Source organism: Oryctolagus cuniculus, chromosome 1 (assembly GCF_964237555.1).
Source record: "Oryctolagus cuniculus chromosome 1, mOryCun1.1, whole genome shotgun sequence".
NCBI lineage: Eukaryota > Metazoa > Chordata > Mammalia > Lagomorpha > Leporidae > Oryctolagus > Oryctolagus cuniculus.
This window is the reverse complement of record NC_091432.1, coordinates 212,813,704-212,837,322: the sequence shown is the minus strand read 5'-3', so window position 1 is coordinate 212,837,322 and position 23,619 is coordinate 212,813,704. Positions and strand designations below refer to the sequence as shown.

The 23,619-nt window shown below is 45.3% G+C and overlaps 1 protein-coding gene across 4 annotated transcripts in view; it reads left to right on the top strand.

Moving 5' to 3' along the window:
* Positions 1-7,053: 7,053 nt before the first annotated feature.
* TMEM245 (transmembrane protein 245) overlaps positions 7,054-23,619 on the top strand; it is a 109,893-nt gene continuing 93,327 nt past the window's right edge. For 2 of the 4 annotated variants that reach the window (XM_051843366.2, XM_008255796.4), the window contains exons 1-3: positions 7,056-7,698; positions 18,097-18,214; positions 19,632-19,733. In XM_051843366.2, the coding sequence (XP_051699326.2) occupies positions 7,114-7,698; positions 18,097-18,214; positions 19,632-19,733 (805 nt within the window). In that variant the 5' untranslated portion in view covers positions 7,056-7,113. Of the gene's footprint in view, positions 7,699-18,096; positions 18,215-19,631; positions 19,734-23,619 lie in introns of all 4 variants that reach the window. The other 2 variants (XM_051843365.2, XM_051843382.2) reach the window with 2 other exon arrangements.

The following is a 23,619-nucleotide window of genomic DNA, read 5'->3' as shown; positions in this document are numbered from 1 at the left end:
TCTAGACACCCAAATCAGGGGGCCTGCACCATCTTGGACTATGAACCTCCAAAACCGTGTGCCAAAGTAAAACTTTTCTTCATTAGGATCTTACTCCAGATGTGTTGTTTTAGTGATGAAAATCTAATTCAGGAGGTGATGAGGTCATGAGTGTAGAGCCCTGATGGTGGGATTAGTGCCCTTACAAGAGGAGACAAAAGAGAGCTTGCTTCCTCTTCCAAGGACACAGCAAGAAGCTGGTCATCTTTGGACCTAGAATCTGACCTTGCTGGTACCCTAATCTCAGACCTCCAGCCTCCAGAACTGTGAGAAGTAAATTTCTGTTGCTTACATTACACAGTCTGTTGTCGTTGGTAATAGCAGCCTGAACTAAGACAAAGGGTTTGGAGTAAACCAGGACATGGAGAGACACTGCCAAGGAAGGAGAGAGCTACCTTGGAGGAAAGGCCAGTAGGATGTGTTCTGGAGATACTGGCATTTGATGGTGCTTGTGTGAGTTTTCATTTGCTTCTGCAACAAATTTCATGGTTGACAACAACGGAAATACATTCTCTTAGAGTTCTAGAGACCAAAGTTGGAACGGAATCTTACAGAACTAAAATCAAGGTGTTGGCAGGGCTCCTTCTGTCTGGAGGCTCCAGGAGACAGGACCTGTTCCTCACCTCTTCCAGCTTCTGGTAACTGTCATAGTCCCTAGCTTGTGGGCTTATCACTCTGCCTCCAGGGTCAGCCAGCTTTTTGTCTTCTGTAGTCTAATCCCCCTCCCTCACTTCCTTTCATAAAGATAAAGATGTTTGTCGATGTATGATAGTGGTACATCCTGATAAACCCTTCATCCGTTGAAAATATCATGTCATAAATGCATTTAATCCCCCTAACCCACCAAACATCATAGCTTAGCCTGGCCTTCCTTAAATATGCTCAGAATATTTATATTAGCTTATAGTTGGACAGCATATTTAACACAAAGCCCATTGACCATCAGGTAATGCATTGAATACCTGCATCTAAAAAACACTGGCAACACAGCTCACTAGAGTATCCATTGTTTATTTCCATGATCACATGACCTACTGGGAGCTAGGGGTCACTGCCACTGTCCAACAGGAGAGAAAGTATGGGGCCTGGAAAAGGCCAAAATTTGAAGTTTGGTTTCTGTCAAACACATATCATTGTCACATCATCATCAAGTTGAATAATCACTGAATCAGGGATCTTCTGTACTTGTGATTATATTTAGGGCCCATCTTTTTTTTTTTTTTTTTTTTTTTTTTTGACAGGCAGAGTGGACAGTGAGAGAGAGAGACAGAGAGAGAAAGGTCTTCCTTTGCCGTTGGTTCACCCTCCAATGGCCGCCGCTGCAGCCGGCGCACCGCGCTGATCCTGGCAGGAGCCAGGAGCCAGGTGCTTTTCCTGGTCTCCCATGGGGTGCAGGGCCCAAGCACCTGGGCCATCCTCCACTGCACTCCCTGGCCATAGCAGAGAGCTGGCCTGGAAGAGGGGCAACCGGGACAGAATCCGGCGCCCCAACCGGGACTAGAACCCGGTGTGCCGGCGCCGCAAGGTGGAGGATTAGCCTATTGAGCCACGGCGCCGGCAGGGCCCATCTTTATAATCCAAGATACTCTCCACATCTCAAGATCCCAATGTAATCACACCTGCAAAGTGCCTTTTGCCATGTAAGGAAACACACTTCACAGGCTCCAGGGATGTGGGCCAGATATCTTGGGGGCCATTCATGGTTCCATCAAGGGGCTAGAAGATAAAGGATGAGGTGGGGAGTTGGGAGAGGTGAGGTAGGGGATACATGGAAGCTGATCACAGGCGACCTTGCAAATCGTAATGAAGAATTAAACCACCTTCCCATAGGATAAGGGGGTTTGGGAAGGGAAGGGACCAGCTTGTATTTTAGGAAGATCACAGTGGCTAAAATGTAATTGATTGCAGTGTAGCAAAAGGGTGGCCAGAGAGACTAGTTAGAGGCTGAAGTGACATCAGGGTAGCACAAAGAGAGTGCTCAAATGGGACACTTAGGATTCAAGACCAGCAGGATTTGATCTATAAATAAGGCTAGTTTGTTTCCAAGTAAATAGGGAAGGATCTGGGCAATTGAAAGGCATCCATCGTCTTCTGTTGCTCGGTCTTGCTCAGATTTGCAGCAAAAGGCTGATTGCTTATGGCTTGGGTGGTTTCAGCCATAGGTGTGAGCATACTTTAGGGAGTAGAGCCAAGGAAGGGATGGGCTGTAAATTTCTAATTCTGACTTTGCAATCTTAAACTATTCCAGAAAAATGTAAATCACTCCTGTGAAGATGGGAAGCCACTAGCAAGGACATAAGTGTCCTTAAGGCCAGCCGCTTTCTGGACAGGCACTCCTGGCTTTTAGTACACAATTGTTTCTCACAAAGTTCAGCCTCCCATCCTAGCAGTGGATGGGGAAGCTGCCTTGGTTACAAACTTAAAAGATTTATATAGATCTCAATGTTTCTTTTTATTCATTTGTCCCTTCCCTGGGTACATTGGTCTCAACTGGGTTTGTTGACTCAGATAATCTCTTCACTGAACCGTTTCACTAACTGGTAAATTATCCTGGAGATGTGGCAAAATGTGGAAGGTTAGCTGCAGATGCACAGACCAGATGGGCAGAAAATGCTAAACTCAACTCAGTGAACTGGTGTGACCTGTGCTGTCAGTGGGAGTCACATGTCCCAGATAACAGACTGAACTAAAAAATGATGCATAGAGGTCAGCGCTGTGATGTAGTGGGTAAAGCTGCTGCTCGTGGTACCGGCACCCTCTATGGGCACTGGTTCAAGTCCCGGCTGTTCCATTTACAATCCAGCTCCCTACTAATGCACCTGAGAAAGCAGCAGATGTCCCAGGTCCTTGGACCCATGAGAGACCCAGGAGAAGCTCCTAGCTCCTGGCTTCAGATCAGCTCAGCTCTGGCCTTTGCAGCCTTTTGGGGAGTGAACCAGCAGATGGAAGATCTCTCTCTCTCTCTCTTTCTCCCTCCCCCCTTCCCCCTGCCTCTTTCTCTATGTAACTCTGCCTTTCAAATAATAAAAATAAATAAATCTTTTTTTTTTAAGAGGTGCTTAGAACTCCATCCATCTTTCTGATACACTCTAGAAATGTCTGAAGACTTTTGGGGAAGGAGGCTGAGGTCTCATTATATAAAAGGGAGCTTGAGTAAGTATAAAATGGACACTAAAGCAAATGTGACCCTAATTTGTCATCATGATCCCAGAAGACCCGAACAAAGTGGTTAAGAAGCAAAGAAAGGCCAGTGCCGCGGCTCACTAGGCTAATCCTCCACCTTGCGGCGCCGGCAGACCGGGTTCTAGTCCCGGTCGGGGCGCCGGATTCTGTCCCGGTTGCCCCTCTTCCAGGCCAGCTCTCTGCTGTGGCCAGGGAGTGCAGTGGAGGATGGCCCAAGTGCTTGGGCCCTGCACCCCATGGGAGACCAGGAGAAGCACCTGGCTCCTGGCTTCGGATCAGCGCGGTGCGCCAGCCGCGGCGGCCATTGGAGGGTGAACCAATGGCAAAGGAAGACCTTTCTCTCTGTCTGTCTCTCTCTCACTGTCCACTCTGCCTGTCAAAAAATAAAAAAAATAAAAAATAAAAATAAAAAAAATAAAAAAGAAGCAAGGATAAGGAACCTGTGTTGTGGTGTGCAGTAAAGCCGGCACGCCATATTGGCGCTGATTTGAGTCCCAGCAACTCCACTTCCAATCCAGCATCCCTGCTGATGCTCTTGGGAAAGCTGATACGCAGGGAAGATGGCACAAGTGGTTGGGCACCTGCACCCACATGGGAGGCCCGGAAGAAGCTCTGGGCTCCTGGCTTCTGTCTGGCCCATCATGGGCCCTTGTGACATTTGGGGAATGAACCGGTAAATGGAAGATCTCTCTCTCTGCTTCTCCCTCTTTCTCTCTCTCTGACTCTGCCTCTCAAATATTTAAAATAAATTAAAAAAAAAAAAGCAAAGAAAAATGTAGGAAAAACAGAAGCAAAATATTTAAAGATTCAAACTCCAGAGACCACCTGAACAACTTTAACCTGACACCACTAAAAGAGAGAGAAAGGAATTAAGTTTTCCTTTACTTCATTTATTTCCTTTATCTCCCAGTCTTAGCTGTAGTTTCTTCATCTGAAAACTGTGGCTAATTGTATCCACCATCTTGTTAACTTTAGAAAAAAAAAACAAAAGTTATGGGGGCCAGCACTGAGGCATAGCGGGTAAAGCCGCTGCCTGCAGTGCAGGCATCCCATAAGGGTGCCGGTTTGAGTCTCGGCTGCTCCACTTCCTATCCAGCCTCTGCTGTGGCCTGGGAAAGCAGTAGAGGATGGCCCAAGTCCCTGGGCTCCTGCTTGCCTGGAAAAACCTCCTGGCTTTGGATCGGTGCAGCTCTGGTTGTTGCGGTCATCTAGGAAGTGAGCCAGTGGATGGAACACTTCTCTCTCTCTCTCTCGGCCTCGGCTTTGGCTTCTCTGTAACTCTGCCTTTCAAATAAATAAATCTTTAAAAAAAAGAAAAACAAAAGTTATATTTAAATTAATATGAAGACCTGTTGAAACTAGGAGAGATGACTACAGGGTTTGAAGCAGTCATATATTCAGTACCTAATATTTCAATCTTTCTTTTTATTTTGAAAGATTTTATTTGTTCGAAAGTCAGAGTTATACACAGAGAGAAGAAGAGGTAGAGAGAGAGAGGTTTTCCATCCTTTGGTTCACCCCCTAATTGGCCAAAATGGCCAGAGCTGCGCCAATCCAAAACCAGGAGCCAGGAGCTTCTTCGGGGTCTCCCACATGGGTACAGGGGCCCAAGGACTTGGGCCATCTTCTACTGGTTTCCCAGGCCATAGCAGAGAGCTGGATCAGAAGTGGAGCAGACAGACTTGAACCAGCGCCCATATGGGATGCCAGTACTGCAGGTGGCATCTTTACCCACTATGCCACAGTGCTGGCCCCTCTTTAAAAAAAAAAAAAAACAACAACAACACAAAAAACAAATTTGAGTGGCAGAGAAAGAGCTCCCATCTGCTGGTTTACTTCCCAAATGCCCACAGAGGCCAGTGCCAAAACTGGGGGCTGGGAACCCAATCCAGGTCTCCCACATGGGTGGCAGGAATCTGATTACTTGAGCCATCATCACCTGCTGCCTCCCAGGGTCCACACTGGCAGGAAGCTGGAGTCAGGAACTGGAGCAGGAATGAATCCAGGTACTCTGGTGTGGGATGTGGGCCTCTTAACCACTAGACCAAATGCTCCCTCAAAATACTTTCTTTCTTTCTTAAATATGTTTATGTATGGGAAAGACAAGTCATTGAGAGAGAGTGAGAGAGATGGATCTTCCATCTGCTAGTTCACTCCCCAACTGCCAGCAACAGCCAGGGCTAGGCCACGTCAAAGCCAGGAGTCAGGAACTCCATCTGGGTCTCCCGCATGGGTGTCAGGGACCCAAGTACTTGGGTCAGCATCTGCTGCCTCCCAGGTGCATTTGAGGAATCTTGATTGAAAGTAGAGGTGGGATTAGATCCCAGGCACTCTGATAGGGGATGGGGTGTCCCAAACTGTGGCTTAACCTGCTCTACCACAATGTTTGTCTCTTTCTTGATTTTTTTTTTTTTTAAATAAAAAGACTGCAGTATTTTATGGTTGTATCTCAGGACTTTTCCAAGAGAACAGGAACACCTGATACTGCCCAGAGCTGCTGCTTTTTCGTAAATCTGAGACTGGGACTTCTGTTATTATCTTTCCCATGTGACAGAGGGAAAATTGGAGGTTCAGGACTCAATTGACCTGACACCAGTTTTCAAAAACCAAACAAGACACTGGTGTAGGGCCCTTGGCTCTGGATTGGCCTAGCTCCACTGTGTGGCCATTTTGGGAGTTAACCAGTGGATGGAGGACACCCTCCCCCCCCCCCCCCCCCCGCCCTGACTCTCTGTAACTCTGCCTTTCAAATAAATAATTAAAAAAAAAAGAGTTTAGATTGCCTACACAAATCATTGTCAACAGCTTTTTACAGGGGCCAGTACTGTGGCGTAACAGGTAAAGCAGTTTGAGTCCTGGCTGCTCCACTGATCCAGCTCTCTGCTATGGCCTGGGAAAGCAGAAGCTGGCCCAGGACCTTGGGGCCCTGCACCTGGGTGGGGACCTGGAAGAAGCTCCTGGCTCCTGGCTTCAGATCAGCGCAGCTCTGAGCGTCGCAGCCATCTGGGGGAATGAACCAGTGGATGGAGGACCTCTCTCTCTCTCTCTCTCTCTCTCTCTCTCTCTGCCTCTCCTTCTTTCTCTGTGTAACTCTTTCAAGTGAGTAAATAAATAAATCTTTAAAACAAACAAACAAACAGATTTTACAGTCCTCTGAGATGCTTAAATAAAGCAAAAGAAAACATGCCCAAAGACTCCCCAGGCAGAGCAGTTAGCCAAGTGTTGTAGATGAAAGGTGCAGACTCCTTGACTTCCAATTCTGCCTCTGCCACTTGGCGGTTACGTGACTAGGTACTCACATCTCTCCGCTTCAGCTTTCCTGTTGGTAAAACGAGGAAAATAACGATACTTTAGCGGGTTGTTCTAAGGATTAAATGAGTTAATAGGAGTGAGCCACTTAAGAACAGAGCCTACCATACGGTAATCGCTGTTTAAAAAATCCTCAAATAAACTGGTGCAAATATTTACATGTTTATGAAATCCGTGGATAGAATTCCCCCATCGGCCTCTCACACACGCGCTCTCCCGGGGATTCTAGCGCCTAGTTTGGATTTCCAATCTCTGAAAGCAGCGCCTCTTTGGGTTCCCGCCTCCTGGAAGGTTGACACTAACCAATGAGTGAAGGGAGCTTTTTTCTTTTCTTTTTTTTTAATCTCCGGAAACTTGTTACCTGGACCCTAAGGGCCCAAAGGACTAAGGCTTCTCTAGGGCGGAGGAGCTCCCCCAGTGCCCCTTGGGAACTGTAGTTTTCCGAAGGTCACGTGCGTGCTCGATGCCCCGCAAAGAACTACAACCCCCACAAGGCCGCGCGCCGCCACCACCCCCTCCGCCTTCCACCCTTGCTCCCCGCCAGTTCCAGTACCGCCTCGCGGCGGCCGCTGCAAAAGGGAGATGGCTGACCGCGGCGGCGGCGGCCCTGCCGAGGCGCACAGCCCGCGGGGCTCCCCGGAGCAGGCGCCGCGGGTCCCGCGCGGGGTGGGACCGGGCGGCGGCGGCGGGGAAACTCCGCGGACGGCGGCGCTGGCGCTGCGCTTCGACAAGCCCATCAAGCAGGCCTTCTACAACACGGGAGCCGTGCTGTTCGTGTGCCTGTGCTGCGGCGCGGCCGTGCTGGTCTACTTCATCCTCGAGGCCTTCCTGCGGCCGCTGCTGTGGGCCGTGCTGTGCGGCACCTTCCTGCACCCCTTCAAGAGCTCGCTGACGCGCCTGGGCCGCCACTGGCTGCAGCGGCTGCACCGCGCGCACACGCCCATCGTGCTGGCCGCGCTGCTGCTGCCGCTCTGCTTCGCCGACTACGGGGTCGAGGCCCTGGGCGAGCAGGCGCTGCGCCGCCGCCGCCTGCTGCTGCTGCTGGGCGCCGGCGGCCCGCTGCTGTATGGCCTCTACTGCCTCGGTAGCTACCTGGGCGTGCAGGTGCTGCTGGCGCACGCGGGCGCGCTCATCTGCCGCGGGCTGGACTACTTCAGCAGCCTGTGGGTGAGTGAGCGGCGGGCCGGGGGCCCCAGCGAGCGCGCCGTCCCGTTCCCCGCACCCCTAGCTCGCTGCGGAGCAGCCCCGCGGGTCCTCGTCGCCGTGCAGGGGCGACCGAAGGTCCACACCGGTGCTGTACTGAGCGTCCGTCTCCGCCTGCCTTCCCACGCCGTAGGAATCTGGAGCACTTCCTTCCAAAGAGAGGGCGCGAGTGATTCGAAACAGCACTGCTGCTCCCGCTCCGCCCCCATCCGTATTCATGAGCCCTGTCGGGGGGCTGGGGCCCCCGTTGAGTGTAGCTGTTCCACTTTCCCAGGAGCGGGTCCGGAGCCGGCCGGGTTAGGGGCTTGGTGTTACTCCCGATCGGAGAGGGAGCGCTTGCTCCGCGAAGGTCGGTTTTGCACAGTTGGAGGCTGGAGCTGGAAGGGATCTTAGAGACTCTAGTCCACTTTGCCATCCGGTGGACAGGCTAGGGCCTGATCGAGGCAATCAGGTTCCTCAAGTGCCGAAACAGCATTCTTGCAGCCTCCGGCCCCGGTGATTTCATTATAGCCTCCCCGCCCCCTTCTGGGTGTTGAGTGCTGAGGCCTCTATCCCCACACTTCTTGGGACCCTTGTGGCTTCCCGCCTGGATTCCTGGAACAGACTGGGTGGAGAGGTACATTTGTGGTGCTTGGATTACCCTGCACTCATCCTTAGAAAAATCAAGGAGCTTTAGAAAAGGAAGAAATTCAGAGATAATCTAATGACAGACTGTATTGTAGACCATTTATTTATTCACATATTTAACTGGGTAGTGTTAAAAACATGAATATTTGATGCATGAGAATGCTTAGTGATCAGTAACAAGTACCATTTGAGAATACTTTTGATTCACTTCCTTTGTCCATTGAAGTTCAGTGAACTTTGACATCATTAAGTTGCAAAATAATGCTCCTTATCTGTTACCAGGGTTTTGACTTGCCTGAGGTCATTGGTAGAATGAGTGATCCCAGACTTGTATTCTTTCTTGCTGGAACCATCTCTTGGGACGAGTTAAAACTTGATTGAGCTTTTTGTTAGGTCTTGGGCTTTGTGAGGGATTAACAAGAGGAGTAGATGCAGGGCCTGTCTTCAGGATGCATATAATCATATGTGAGCATGTTCCAGTGGCAGTGGACATGCCACAGGCACAGAAAATGTGATTGTCTCAAAGTCACAGAGCTTGTGAACACTTCTGTGGTTCACTTGTGTGGAGGCGCAGTTCAGTGCTCTTTCACCTATTTCACAATTCAGTTAAATGCGTTGCATGACTTACGCAGAGGGTGGAACACTATGAGCTGTTAAGAAATACAAGGACTCCTCTGACTTAATTCTTATCCTCAGCATACTCCATCTTCTCAAAGTCAGACACAATTATAGAATCTGCTAACTTAGAAAAAAAGCTAGGGAGAAGTTTTTTTTTTTTTTTTTAATTAATTAATTTATTTGAAAGAGAGAGAAGAGGAAGGGCAGAGAGAGAGAGTTCTTCCATCCAATGGTTCACTCCGCAGTTGGCCGCAACGGCCAGAGCTGCGCTGATACAAAACCTGGAGCCAGGAGCTTCTTCTGGGTCTCCTACGTGGGTGCAGGGGCCCAAGCACTTGGACCATCTTCTACTGCTTTCCCAGGCCATAGCAGAGAGCTGGATTGGAAGTGGAGCAGCCCATATGGGATGCCGGCACTTCAGGCTAGGGCATTCATTAACCCACTGCACCACAGTGCTGGCCTCTGGAGAAGGTTTTTAAAAACTTTATTTCGAACAGATAGATGGAGAGAGATCTTCCATTGGTTTACCACCACCACCACCCCCCCCCCCACCAACTGCCCAGCACAGCCAGGAACAGACTGAAACTATCTGGGTCTCCTATGTGGGTGTCAGGGACCCAAGGACCCAGACCATTACCTGCTGCTTCCCAGAATGCACTTTAGCAGGAAGCTGTGTTGGCAGCAGCACCGGGACTCAAACCAGGTTCTCCAGTGTGGGCTGTGGGTGACTTAACTCTGCTGACATTTTTGACTGTTGATACTGCCCAAGTGACATATCCATCAGACTGTAGGAAGTCACACAGGAAAAGCCTCCCGTATATGAATGATGTATTTTCATACTAGAGAGAGAAGTTGAGCGCAGGGGTAAATTGGCATGATTAGTGGATGCCAGGCTCTCATTGGATAATCAATGGACAGAGTTGGGGAGTTAAGTATTTGTGAAGTGTTCTCATCTAGGGGATATATCTTTAAATATCTTAGTGTAGATAAACCCTCTTCTTTATGTTTTGCTTGCATGGGTTGTGGGTAAGTGGAAATGAAGTAAGCTTGGGGGTAAGAAGAGAAAGGTTAAGCCAATGAATGATTTTTGGAAAGGCTTGGAACTAAGCTGTGTGGCTGAACTGATAGGAGAGAAGAAGAAGAGAAGAGCATTGAAAAACAAAAAAAATCAAAAATCCTAAGAACCTGTGATGGAAGAGACAGCATGCATTAACTAAAACTGAGTATGGGGGCCAGCGCTGTGGGGCAGTGGGTTAAAGCCCTGGCCTGAAGTGCCAGCATCCCATATGGGCACCGATTCGAGTCCTGGCTGCTTCTCTTCTGATCCAGCTCTCTGCTATGGCCTGGGAAAGCAGTAGAAGATGGTCCAAGTGCTTGGGCCCCTGCACCCATGTGGGGACCTGGAGGAGGCTCCTGGTTCCTGGCTTTGGATCGGTATAGCTCCAGCCATTGCGGCCATCTGGGGAGTGAACCAGTGGATAGAAGACCTGTCTGTCTCTACCTCTCTCTGTAACTTTCAAATAAATGAAATAAATCTTTAAAAAAACAAAAAAAAACTGAGTTTGGAGTGGTGTCTCCAGTTGATCTCAGTTGCGAGTTTTACCTGCTGAAATGGAGGTAGTGGGATGAGGGTGAGCTTTGAATGGGAAGCAGGGAGTCCTCCCTCACCTCTCAGCCAGAAGTGCTGATGAAGGCCTGACATAAAGTGAAAGGTGGTCATGTGACTGGCAGGAGGCCCACCCTGAAACTTTATCTCATAGGACACACACAGCTGTGTGGTTTTGTGAGCCCAAGATCACAAAGGCAGGGCTGCCTTTACAGACCAGCGGCCTTTATACTTTCTAGACAGCTTTGAGCCTGCTGTTGAAGAGAGGTGTGGATGAGCGAGGCAGAAAACATTTAAGCAAATCTATGTTTTGTGAGCTGACAATTCCTGTGTTTAAGATACAACTTTTGATACTATGTGCAGACATTGGATTCAGTGTTTCCATGGGTGTCATTTTGTCCTCACAACAATCCTGTGAGGTAGGAGCAGGGGATTTTATGTGTCAAACTAACTTAGAGGTTGATCTGTTGGTCCTGTCAGCAAGTGGCAACAGACAGCAGTCATTAAAACTCTTCAGAACAACATACAATGAAGGTATTAAAATTTTCTCCTAATACATTGTGTTTAAATTGTTACATTTAAAACATACAAATTGAGGGTCAGCACTGTGGCATCCCATATTGCGCTGGTTTGAATCCCATATGCTCCACTTCCTATCCATTCTCTGCTGTGGCCTGGGAAAGCAGTAGAAGATGGTCCAAGTCCTTGGGCCCAGGCGTGGGAGATCCAGAGGAAGCTCCTGGCTCCTGGCTTTGGATCAGCCCAGCTCCAGCTGTTGTGGCCATTTGGGGGAGTGAACCAGTGAGTGGATGGAAGACATTCCTCTCTCTGCATATTAAAAAAAAAAAATACAGGGGGCAGGCACTGTGGCTTAGCAGGTAAAGCTGCCACTTGCTGTGCCAGCATCCCATAGGGACGCTGGTTCAGTCCCTGCTGTGGATGGAAGACCTCTCTCTCTTTGCCTCTCCTCTCTCTGTGTAACTCTGACTTTCAAATAAAAAAAAATTCTTTAAAAAATACAAATTGATTATAGTTTTAGGAAAATAATAGAAGACTATTAGGATTGAACAAATCAGAGGTATTCCCTTAGAGATTCCTAGTCATCTGGAAACCTCAGTCATTTCCCGTCTGTCTTCTCTGTTAAACTGCTGTGGCGTTTTCCAGGTCCTGTCCAGTTTTCCACTGTGCTGTCCCTAGGACCCGTGTTTTCCTTTGTTGCCAGTTCATCTTTCCAGTTCAGTTCTTTTTGTCACTTTTGTATTACTTCAGTCTTCTAGCTCTTTCCTTCCACTCCTGTCTCCTAAAATACTCCATCCTGCTTACAAGTGGAAGACTAAAAATCTCTAATTCTTTTTCTAATTCTTTTTCAACTTTCAAATACATTAAAACATTTTACTGACTTACTAGTTGATTTCAGAATGCTTTTAAAAATCAACTGTTGCAACAGGCTCCCATGTGACTCGGTCCTTGGCATGTCTCTGTAGTGTAGGATAGTGCAAGCTAAATCTGAAAAACAAATGGCTTCCTCTACTCCACCATCTTTCTCCTAGGAAGTGTCCGGCCTTCTTGTTCAGATCATTAACAGTTTTTGCAGTAGTAGCAAATCTATTTTCTCCATGTCCTCTGAACCCATTATTTCCATTTTTGTAAAAAAGCACGAGGTACGAAAAATAGCAGCTGAAAGATCAGAAGACCTTAGGTTTTTATTATTTATTATAAGGTTTTATTTACTTTTTAAAAAGATCTTATTTTATTTATTTGAAAGACAGAGTCAGAGAGATAGGTAGAGACGGAGAGAGAGGTCTTCCATCTGATGGTTTACTCTCCAGATGGCCGCAACAGCTGGAGCTGCGCTGATCCGAAGCCAGGAGCTTCTTCTGCGTCTCCCACACAGGTGCAGGGACCCAAGCACTTGGGCCATCTTCTACTGCTTTCCCAGGCCATAGCAGAGAGCTGGATTGGAAGCGGAGCATCTGGGACTTGAACCGGCGCCCATATGGGATGCTGGCGCTTCAGGCCAGGGCTTTAACCCTCTGTGCCACAGCGCTGGCCCTGCTGGCCCCAAGGTTTTATTTACTTGAGAGGCAGAGTTACAGACAGAGGGAGAGATAAAGAGGGGTACGCTGGTACACTCCCCAGATGGCTGCAACGGCCAGAGCTGGGCCCATCTGAAGCCAGGAGCTTCTTCTGGGTCTCCCTCACAGGTGCAGCAGCCCAAGCACTTGGGCCATCTTCTGCTGCCTTCCCAGGCACATTAGCAGGATCGGAAGTGGAGCAGCCAGGACATGAACTGGCGCCCATATAGGATGCTGGTGCCACAGGTGAAAGCTTGTCCTGTGCCACAGCACCAGCCCCAGCCCTTAGGTTCTAAACCCGGCTGTGTCAGTAATTTGCTTTGTGACCTTGACAGGTGAGGACTCAACTCTGGGCCACTTCAGCCCAGTTGTGGTAAGTGAAGGGCTGCCTTTGGGATGATTCCTGTTTCCTTGAAGTTCTGTGTCAGGGATCACAAGAGGCCCTTTAAGAAGTACACATTAGTCGTCTTTCAGATCTACTTGATTCCACGTCTAAGCCCTTTCTAGATTTGTTTCTGCTTGCCTGGCTACAGTGAAGACGAAGGTTTCCAGAGCTTAGTTCTTTCGCAGTTAAGGACCTTGATTATAAAAATTCTTGGCATATGACAAAGAGAACAGTTTCCAGATTGAAGTGAAGCTGCTTTAAAGGGGAATGAAGTACCTGAAGCAGTTGCTGGTTGGAGCTGTGATTAGGGCTGTGGTCCTATAACTTGGGAGGAAGTATTCATTTACTCTTTCTGGAAAAGACTTGTTTTTCCAGGTGATGCCCAGTGATAACTAATAACACAGAGACACAGTCTACAAGGCAGAGTGTGTACTTCAGTTTTATGTATTTAATCTGTTGTTTGACCAGAAAAGTGTACTTTATTGCTGTCAAATGAAAGGAAAATGTGATTCATCTGTTAGTTTGCTGTACTTGTGCTAAATCATGGTGCCAAGCTTTCTGCAGTCTTATCTAGCACATTGGTGCTTTAAAATGACGATGGAATGCAGATTTTGAAAAGGACACATTGTATTGGAGATGGTAAGTTTGAGGAAAATGCCCTTTTACCTATAACCTTGGCACTTTGGTTTATGCCTGGAAGAGAATTCACACATGAACAGGTTTGCTTAGAGGTGTTAGTGAAGGTTTAAGAATAAAAAACTCAAAGTCGACTCAAGTAAAGCACGTTTGTTATGTAAAAAAGTAGTTTTAGCAGCTTGGAAGTTTGTATGGTGAAAGGGAATGTTCCCTTTTCCTGACATTATGCCTGCTTTAGAGGTGTTACTATTAGTAACTGATGCGTCACCTTCTAAGTGTTTCTTTGTGTCTTTGTGAAGTACACTTTTTGTCTCTTTAAAACAAAAATAGAATAACATACTATAATTGTGCATGTTGCTCTTTGACTTACAGTCATATTGTGGATATTTTGATTACTTCTTCCTTTTTAATATGGCTAGAGTTTAAATACTTTTCTCCCTGGATGCCATTTAGAAAATGTTCCTAACAGATTTTCTTTGCTCTGAATTTGTGTTAGACTACTCTGATAACGGTTTTTAGCCATTGGTAATTGTATCATCATAATAGTTTAGGTAATGTCAACTCTAAAGTGTTTTTATAAATGACCATACTTTTTTCCTTTCTTTTTTATTTTTTTAAAGAAATTTATTTGGTTTTGGCCATAACTTCTGAATTAATAATACTTCTGTAAATACTTTGAGGAAACACTTGAAAATATTGAAGAGAATCTCTATATAAGCCAAAATAATCTTTTGAAGTTAAAAATACTTCTTACCTGTTTATAAGGCTATTATCTACTCTTAGGAGAAAAATCAGTACTTGTGAAAAAGCATAAAGAAGGAATTTACCCTTTGAAATCCAACCATCCAGAAATGTTTTTTAAACATTTTTTGTTGAATATATTTTCACCATTGTAAGCTTACATATGCATAAATTTACACTATGACATTGAATATAGATATTCATCACACCTTTTAAAAAAGTCTGAACTATTTTGGATATATTTAAACAATTCCCTATAAAATGACAGTTGTCAGGTTTTTTTTTTTTTTTTTTTTTTTTTTTTTGTAGAGTAAACTATAACAGTGAACATTTATATATCTGTAAAATATCCTGAAAGTAGAATTGGGGAATATATTTAATAAGTAGTTATGTTTATCTTTAATTTAAAAATTATTTATCTTCTGGCTCACTCCCTAGGTGCCTGCAGTGACTGGGACTAGGCTGGGAACTCAGTTGAGGTTTCCCATGTGGGTGACAGGAGCCCAGTTAGTTGAGCCAAGCCATCACTGCTGCCTTCTACAGTCTGCATTGGAAGAAAGCTGGAGTCAGGAGCCAGAGCCCAGCATTGAACCCAAATATTCTGATGTGAGGTTAACTGCTAGGCCAAATGCCTACCCCAATACTTCTCTTAAACCAAAATGAAATAGGCTTACTAGATGAAAATACATACTTCTTTCTCTTAAGATCATGAATTTCTTAAAAAAAAAAAAAAAGAGTCTCCCTCTTTCTCTCTTTTTTTTTTTTCTTCCTTGAAACTGATAGTAATTCCTTACAGGTTCAGATGGGAAACAAAAACTTCTCAGTGTGAAAGTGTGAACCCTTTGTGATGCTCTTGATCGACGACTTTCCTGCATGTCATCTCTGACTTAAGAGTTGCTGTTGGCTCAGAAGCGTTAGTGGTGGCAGCTTATTCTATTTTTTATCATTTGTTAGAAAAACATCCTGATTCTGAGTTGAAATGTGGTACTTCCTAATTCCCACCTATTATTTCTGCCTCAGAACCACAGAAAATGTAGTGTCACACTTCTCCCAGATGACATTTTTTAATGTTTGAAGATAGCTGTCAAATCATGCCATCACCCCCTTTTTTCTAAGCTAAACAGTTGTTACCCCGGGCTGTGTCTCATACATGTCATTTCCTTTTGCTTTCCCCGGCTGAATTTTACTGCTCATGTGACTTGGTAGTGCAGAATTCACTGACACCCTCACTCTCCCGGGTGCGAATGTTGTACTTTATGAATAGGCACTCACAGCAGTCGTACTCCGGCCCTTAGAGGCAACGCTGCTTCAATGTTCTCTTCCCATCCTGTGTGTGTGGAGTTGAGTTTTTTTATTTATTTGAAAGTTACTGAGAGAGGTAGAGACAGAGAGAGAGGTCTTCCATCTGCTGATTCACTCCCCAAATGGCTGCAACAGCCAGAGCTGAGTCAATCTGAAGTCAGGAGCCAGGAGCTTCTTCCGGATCTCCCATGTGGGTGCAGGGGCCCAAGAACTTGGGCCATCTTCTGCTTTCCTAGGCCATAGCAGGGAGCTGGATTGGAAGAGGAGCAGCTGGGACTAGAACTGATGCCCTTATGGGATGCTGGTGGTTCAGGCCAAGGCTTTAACCCACTGCGCCACAGGGCCGGCCCTGAGTTGAGTTTTTAATCTAAAAGCTCAATTTAGCCTTTAAAAAGTTTTTTTTTTTTTTTTTTAATTTACTTGAAAGTCGGAGTTAGAGAGAGGGGAGACAGAGAAAGAGCTCTTCCATCTACTGGTTCACTCCCCAAATGGCTACAACAGCCAGGGCTGGGCCAGGCTGAAGACAGGGGCTTTATCCTGGTCTCCCACATGGGTGCAGGGGCCCAAACACTTGGGCCATTTTCCACTGCTTTTCCCAGGCCGTGGGTAGGGAGCTGGCTTGTAAGTGGAGCAGCTGGGACATGAACCAGTGGTCCTCTATGTGATGTCGGTGTCTTAAGCAGCAGCTTAAGCAGCAGTGCCACAACATTGGCCCAATATTAGAGATTTTTAAACCGTATAGTTTTGTTTTTTTAAGAAAGATTTTAATGGTTGTAGAACATTTTACTGCATGAATCATCCGTAATTTCCCCGTTGTTGACCTTTTCACTTTTGTAAATTGCACTCTGATGAGCTTCTTTATGAAAGTTTCAGACTCTATTAATATTTAGTAGGGGTCACTGAATTCTTAGGCAGAAGCTGTAAATGTTTCTGAGGCCCAGATATTATTTTCATTGATAGATACAATCAGAATGATTAAGACCCAAATATTATCTCTATTGATAGAGATGATCAGAATGACATTGGAGCTAGTTTGAATTTCAGTACAGCTAGCACCGGCTTCTTTGGATACTTCCTGTCTTTAGTGTAAGCAAACTGGCCATGGGTCCCTGGTCACATCTGTTCTCAAGTCCTGCTGTGGAGCTAGTACCTGAAACTCTGCCATCCCTTATGAGTGTCATTTGAGTCCCAGCTGCTCCACTTCCAGTTGGCTCCTTGCTAATGTGCCTGGAAAGCAGCAAAAACTTTGAGTCCCTGCCACCCACATGGGAGACCTAATGGAGTTCTAGAATCCTGGCTTCGACCTGGCCTACCCCAGTCCTTGCTGCCATTTGGGGAGTGAATCAGCAGATAGAAGATCTCTGTGTGGATGGAAGATTTCCTTCTCTCTCTGTAACTGTCTTTCAGATAAATCAGTCTTTTTTTTTTTTTTCTTTGACAGGCAGAGTTAGACAGTGAGAGAGACAGAGAGATAGGTCTTCCTTCTGTTGGTTCACTGCCCAAATGGCTGCTACAGCAGGTGCATTGCATCAGTCCGAAGGCAGGAGCCAGGTGCTTCCTCCTGGTCTCCCATGCGGGTGCAGGGACCAAGGACTTGGGCCATCCTCCACTGCACTCCCGGGCCACAGCAGAGAGCTGGACTGGAAGAGGAGCAACCGGGACAGAATCCGGCGCCCCAACCAGGACTATAACCCGGGGTGCTGGCGCTGCGGGCGGAGGATTAGCCTAGTGAGCCACGGCGTTGGCTTTTTTTTTTTTTTTTTGTCTTGCTATTCTCTACTAACTTTTTTTTTTTCTTCTGGGACATGTTTCTTCAACTGGTACATTTAGCTGTGGATGAGGCTCTCACCATCTGTTACCTGGATTATTTCAGCATGGTCACACTTCAGCCAGTGCCTTTCTAGCTTTAAAAACATCGTTTTACAGTAACAAGCATCTTTCATAGGCTGGAATAGAATCTTCTCACTTGATTCTTTGTGGGAATTTGTTTTCTCTTTTCAGCATTAAATAGAGAAAATGTTAGGGATTTCATAAGATTAAGTTCTTAAGTCTGTGACTTATACTTTGAGTATTTTATCTCAAGTATTCTTGTGCATAAGATGAGTTTTGAACTTTAGCATATGTTAAAACTCTATGTTTTTGGTTAAACATTTAAATGTCACTATGTGAAATTTCAGACACCCAGTTGCATCAAAACTTAATTAAGGAGGAGAATCTGGCTCCATTCTTTCAGCACCACCAACATTCATCTTCTCTGTGCTGCCTCTAGAGTGCTCCTGCTGTACAGATGCTGGCAAATTTTGTGTAATTGTGTGCTCACTTCGACGTGGATATATTTTAAAACTGTGTCTTTTATATTTCATTTATTTAAGATCTGGACGTTAGTAGTTGGCTATGTGTTGACTGTTTCATTCAAGTGGAATGCAAGCACTGAACGCTACTTGAGAGCAGTTTCAATTCCTGTCTGGATTCTATTGCTTTTTCATTTAGGTGGGTCCTTTTTTTTTTTTTTTTTTAAATCTAATTTAATGTCAGCAGAGGCTGACTGTGTGAAAGCGAACTCTTTCTAGCATTTTATGTTGTATTTTAAAATTATTGAAAATAATTTGGAGGAAATGTGCTGTAACTTTTCATTAATATTAATGAAAATGAGATGTTTTAAAATGTCTCTTCAATATATTACATATTTATTTTCAGAAAGGCCTTTTAAGAATAACTATATCTTAAAAAGAGCATACTTGACGGTCATGGTCATATCTGAGTGTCAGCCCGCAGGAGGACATAGATAACCAGTCAAGGAGGATAAGAGGGGCTCAGAATCACATGTGAGAAAATTACAGGAACTAGTAAAGATGTTTTCTCGGGATAAGAGGAGGGGGCTGGGGCGGGAGGGACTGGGAGGGGGCAGGGTAAGTAGGATGTAACATATGAAGGTCTGCTTCTAATACAGGAAGGAGTGCCCTGTGAAAAGAGTGGTTTGGACGGATCTGTAACCATGAATGGGAGTTGTCACAGCGGTGCGCACTTTTCAGGAAGACAAATCCCTGCTTGGAGTCATAAGTGCACTGTTAGGGAAAACCATTCACGATTAGCTGGGTGGCTGCTAGGATGCTGTTGAGTGGTTTTTCAGCGTGATACATAGGGTTGGGAATGTTATCTCTAGTCGTTGGAAATGTCAAGTTCTAATTTAAAAACAAAATTCAGGTGCCCAGAGCCATAGGGTACCTATGTTAGAGCTCCTTATTTTGTTAACAATCAGATGAACAGCAGTCAGCTGGGAAATGTCTGCTCAGAACCTGATGTGGGACAAAAACGTTGCTCTCTGACTGTGTTGAGTTGGAGTGCCAGAGGGGTTTATGTACAAGACTCCCTGCTGTCTGCTGAGCCTCCCTCTGGATTTGGTGGAGGCAGAGGAGGGAGGCTGGCAGGTACCTTATGTGGCCCTGGAGCCTCTCTGAGAAATGCTGATGGTTGAGGTGGCCTGTTAATATGCTAAGGTGGAGTGGGGTGTACTGGGGTGCTGGGTGCTTTTGGGCCATTCTCTTCTACCATGAGGATTCACGTCCTGTGGTATTTTCAGAGAACCAAGGATCCCTCCTGATTCTGGTCTTTCTTGGGGTCAGATGGGTGGTTTGAAGTTAGGATGGTCTCTTAAACTCTGTATTTTCAATTCCTCAGGCAGTACAAGCTCATTAAAGATAGGCTGGCACATTCCTGGCCTTTTACACAGGGACCTCTGGGAGCAGGGGCAGATTTTCCTCTGGAAACCCTGAGCTGAAGTTATCTTTTTGATGGGCTTTATGAGCAAGCATACCAAATCCTTGTGTCAGTTTACAAAGTGGAGTCTTTTTTAAAAACAAAATTAGAAGGCTTTTGTTTCACTGAAACTGTTCTTCCTCGTTTGCAGCATCCCTGGCTGGCTCATGGAGAATTCCAGTTTTCCTGATGATTGTTTTCCTCATGTCTGTGGGCACCCTCTATGAAAAGCAGAATGGAAAAGAGGCTTCTGGTAAGAAATAGGGCATTCTGTTAATATTACTTGTAGAAGTAATTTGGAGAGTTGCTTTATAAAAAATGTTACAGTGCAACAGCTGTTAATCTGTTTAAAAACCTGTGGTGGTTTCTGAACAGAAAATAAATTTGTTTAAAATATTTTAAGTTGTTAGACTATACTTTTTGTATTTTTTATTGAAGTATAACTCATGTCACATAAAATGAACCACAAACAATTTTTATATAGCATGTTGTATGTTTGCAACACTGTGCCTCCATCACCTCTGTCTGGTTCCAAGTCATTTTCATCTCTCCAAAAGGAGAGATGAATGTATCTGTACTTCATTCCTTTTTATGACTGCTTAATATTTGTATGGGTAGACCATATTTTCCATTACTCAGCTCTTGGACATTAGGACTTGTCTTAGTCTGTTTTTATTGTTATAGCAACATACCTGAGACTGGTATTTTGGTTCTGATGTCCTAGTCCATTTTCTGTTTCCATAACAAAATATCTGAGATATTTATTTGGCTCATGGTTCTGGAGGATGGGAAGTTCAAGAGCTTGGTGCCAGCAACCGCTTGGCATATTTGGTGAAGGCCTTCTTGCTGCATCAGACGTGATGGAGGGCATTGCAGGCTGACAGCAAGCCTCCCCTCCTCCTCTTTAAAGCCACAGAGGCCGTCCTGGGGTCCCATCCTCATGACCTCATCTGATCCTAATTCCCTTCTAAGTCTTACATCAAACAAATTGGCATTTGCATTGAGGATTGGGACACATTCAAATCATAGCAAGAGGTATTCTACCTTTTGGTTATCATATATAGTGCTACTGTGAACATTCATGTATATTTGTTTGAACACCGAGTTCCAGTATTATTTTTTTGTGTTTACCTAGGAGTGGAATTTCTGGGTCATATAGTAATTCTATATTTAACTTTTTGGTAAACTGCTGACCTGTTTTGAAGCTGCACCATTTTATAGTCTCACCAGCAATGTATGAGATTCTAACTTCTCCACATGCTTGCCAACATTTTCTATTTTCCTTTTTTTTTTTTAAGATTTTATTTATTTATTTGACAGAGTTACAGACAGAGACAGAGAGAAAGGTCTTCCATCTGCTAGTTCACTCCTCAAATGACCAAATTGACTGGAGCTAGGCCAATCCGAAGCCAGGAGCCAGGAGCTTCTTCTGGGTCTTCCACTCGGGTGCAGGGGCCCAAGCACTTGAGCCATCGTTTACTGCTTTCCCAGGCCATAGCAGAGAGCTGTATGGGAAGAAGAGCAGCTGGAACTAGTACCGGCACCCGTATGGGATATTGGTGCTGCAGGCGGAGGCTTAACCTACTATGCCACAGTGCTGGCCCCTTCCTTTTTTGTTTTGATAATGGCCAGTCTAGTGGGTAGAAAGTAGTATCTCATTGTGGTTTTGATTTTCATTTCCCTAATGACTAATGATATTACCCTTCTTTAGTGCTTGTTGGTCATTTGTTTATCTTTGGAGAAATGTCTATTCAAATTCTTTATTTTTCCTTGTACAAAAAATAGGCCCTTTTGACATTGAGTTTTAGGAGTTGTTTACATACTCTGCATAATAGACTCTTATCAGATATGATTTGTAAGCATTTTCTCCCATTCTGTGGATTGTCCTTTTACTTTCCTGATAGTCTCCTTTGATGTGCAGAAAATTTTAATGTTTTTGAAGTCTATCTTGTTTTTAACTGACACATAGAACTTACAAAGTTTTGTTGTCTATGCATTCAGCTTCATATCTAAGAAGCTATTGCCAAATCCAAGGTCATAAAAGTATATGTTTTCTTTTATATTTAGATCATTGATCCATTTTTTTTTAAATTTTCATTTTATTTCAAAGGCAGAGAGAAAGAGATCATCTGTTGCTGGTTCATTCTGGAAATGCTCACAACAGCCAGGGCTAGGTCAGGTCAAAGCCAGGAGCCTGGAACACAATTTGGATCTCCCACACGGGCCTCAAGGACCCAGTACCTTTGCTGCCATCTTGCATTAGCAAGAAGCTGGATTGGAAGTGGAGGAGCTGGAACTTGATCCAGGCACTCACAACATGAACTGTAGATGTCTCCGCTGCTCCACCAAATGCCTGGCTCCACTGATCTATTTTTTGTTAATTTTTGTATATGGTGTGAGGTACAGGTCCAGTTTCAGTCTTTTGCACGTGGATATCCACTCTTCCCAGGACCAGTTGATGAAGAGACTATCCTTTTTCCACTGAATATTCTTGACACCCTAGTCAGAAATTAGTTAATCAAGGGGTAGGTGTTTGATGCAATAGTTGAGACATTACTTGGGGTGTTCACGTACTATATTGGAACCTGGATTTGAGTATCGGCTCCTATTTTGGTTCTAGCTTCCTACATATGCTCACCTGGAAGGCAGAAAGTGATGAATCAAGTATTTGGATTCTTGCCATCAATGTCAGAGTCCTGGATTTAGTTCAGGACTCCTGGCTTTGGCCTGGCCCAACTCCTGTTTTTGTGGGCATTTGGGGAGTGAACCAGTAGATGGAAGATTTTACATCTTTTTTTTTTTTTTCCTGTCTGTTTCTGTGCCTTTCAAACAAAATAGCAGTTGTCCATAAATGTATGGGCTTATTTCTGGAGTATTCTGTTATGTTCTATTGATGTATGTGTCTGTCTGTATGCCAGTACTGTATTGTTTACTGTAGTTTGTTATAAATTTTGAAATGAAAAAGTGTTGATTCTCCAGCTTTGTTCTTTTTTAAGATTGTTTTGGCTCTTTGGGGTCCTTGCATTTCCATATGCCTTTAGGATCAACTTTTCTGTTTTTGCAAAAAAGGTTTTTGGGACTTTGATAGGCATTGCCTTGAATTTCTAGGTCACTTTGTATTGTTGTCTTTGCAAAGTAGCAAAACCAAAAACTTTCTGATTCATGAGCATGGGGAGCGTTTCCATTTATTTAGTTACTCTTTCGATTTGTTTCAGTAGTGTTTTATAGTTTCCAGTGAATGAGTGATTGAATTTATTCTCTATTTTTTTGTAAGTTTGTTTATTTTTAATTTGAAAGAGCTTCAGAGAGAGAAAGAGAGAGATTGATAGAGATCTTCCATCTACTAGTTTATTCCTCAAATGCCCACAACAGCTGGGGCTGAGCCAGACCGAAGCCAGGAGCCTTTAACTCAATGCTGTTCCCACACGGGTGGCAGTAACCCAAGTTCTTGATCGTCATCTGCTGCCTCCCAAGGTGTTGATCAGTAGGAAGCTGGACTTACGTTGGAGCAGCTGGCACTCAGCCCCAGGTACTTAGGGATGTGACTGTCCACTGTGGGGAGCAACTCAGACTAGACTGTTACTGGAATTAAGACTTATTCTATGCATCTGCTCTCCCACAATATGGCGCTGAGAAGGGAGTAACAGCTTCTACACAGCTGCCTCCAGTTCAACCAATAAACAGCAGGACCTGCTCCTGATTGGAGGAGAGCAGCGTACTCGGCGTGTGGGTAGCAGAGTTGGGATTGGTGGAAGAGGACTATAAAGGAGGAGAGAGACAACATGCACCAGGAACACCTGAGGAACATCTGAGCAGCCCCCGAGAGAGCCGGCCGGCGGTGTGTCGCTCCCCCGCGGAAGTGGGGAAAGTGGCAGGGGGAACCGCCCTTCCACGAAGGTGGAAGGGACAGTAGCCAACCCGGGAAGAACCAGCAGCAAACCCGGGGAGGGCCGAGCAGACAAAAGAACAGCGCAGGGTCCTGTGTCGTTCCTCCACGAAGAGGGGGAGCGACAGTCCACAGCGGTGGCTTAGCCTGCTGCATGTACCCCATTAGGTGCCCCTAATCTTATTCTTCTTGACGCTATAAATGGAATGTTTTCTTAATTCCCTTTTTGGATAATTCATTGCTAATATAGAGA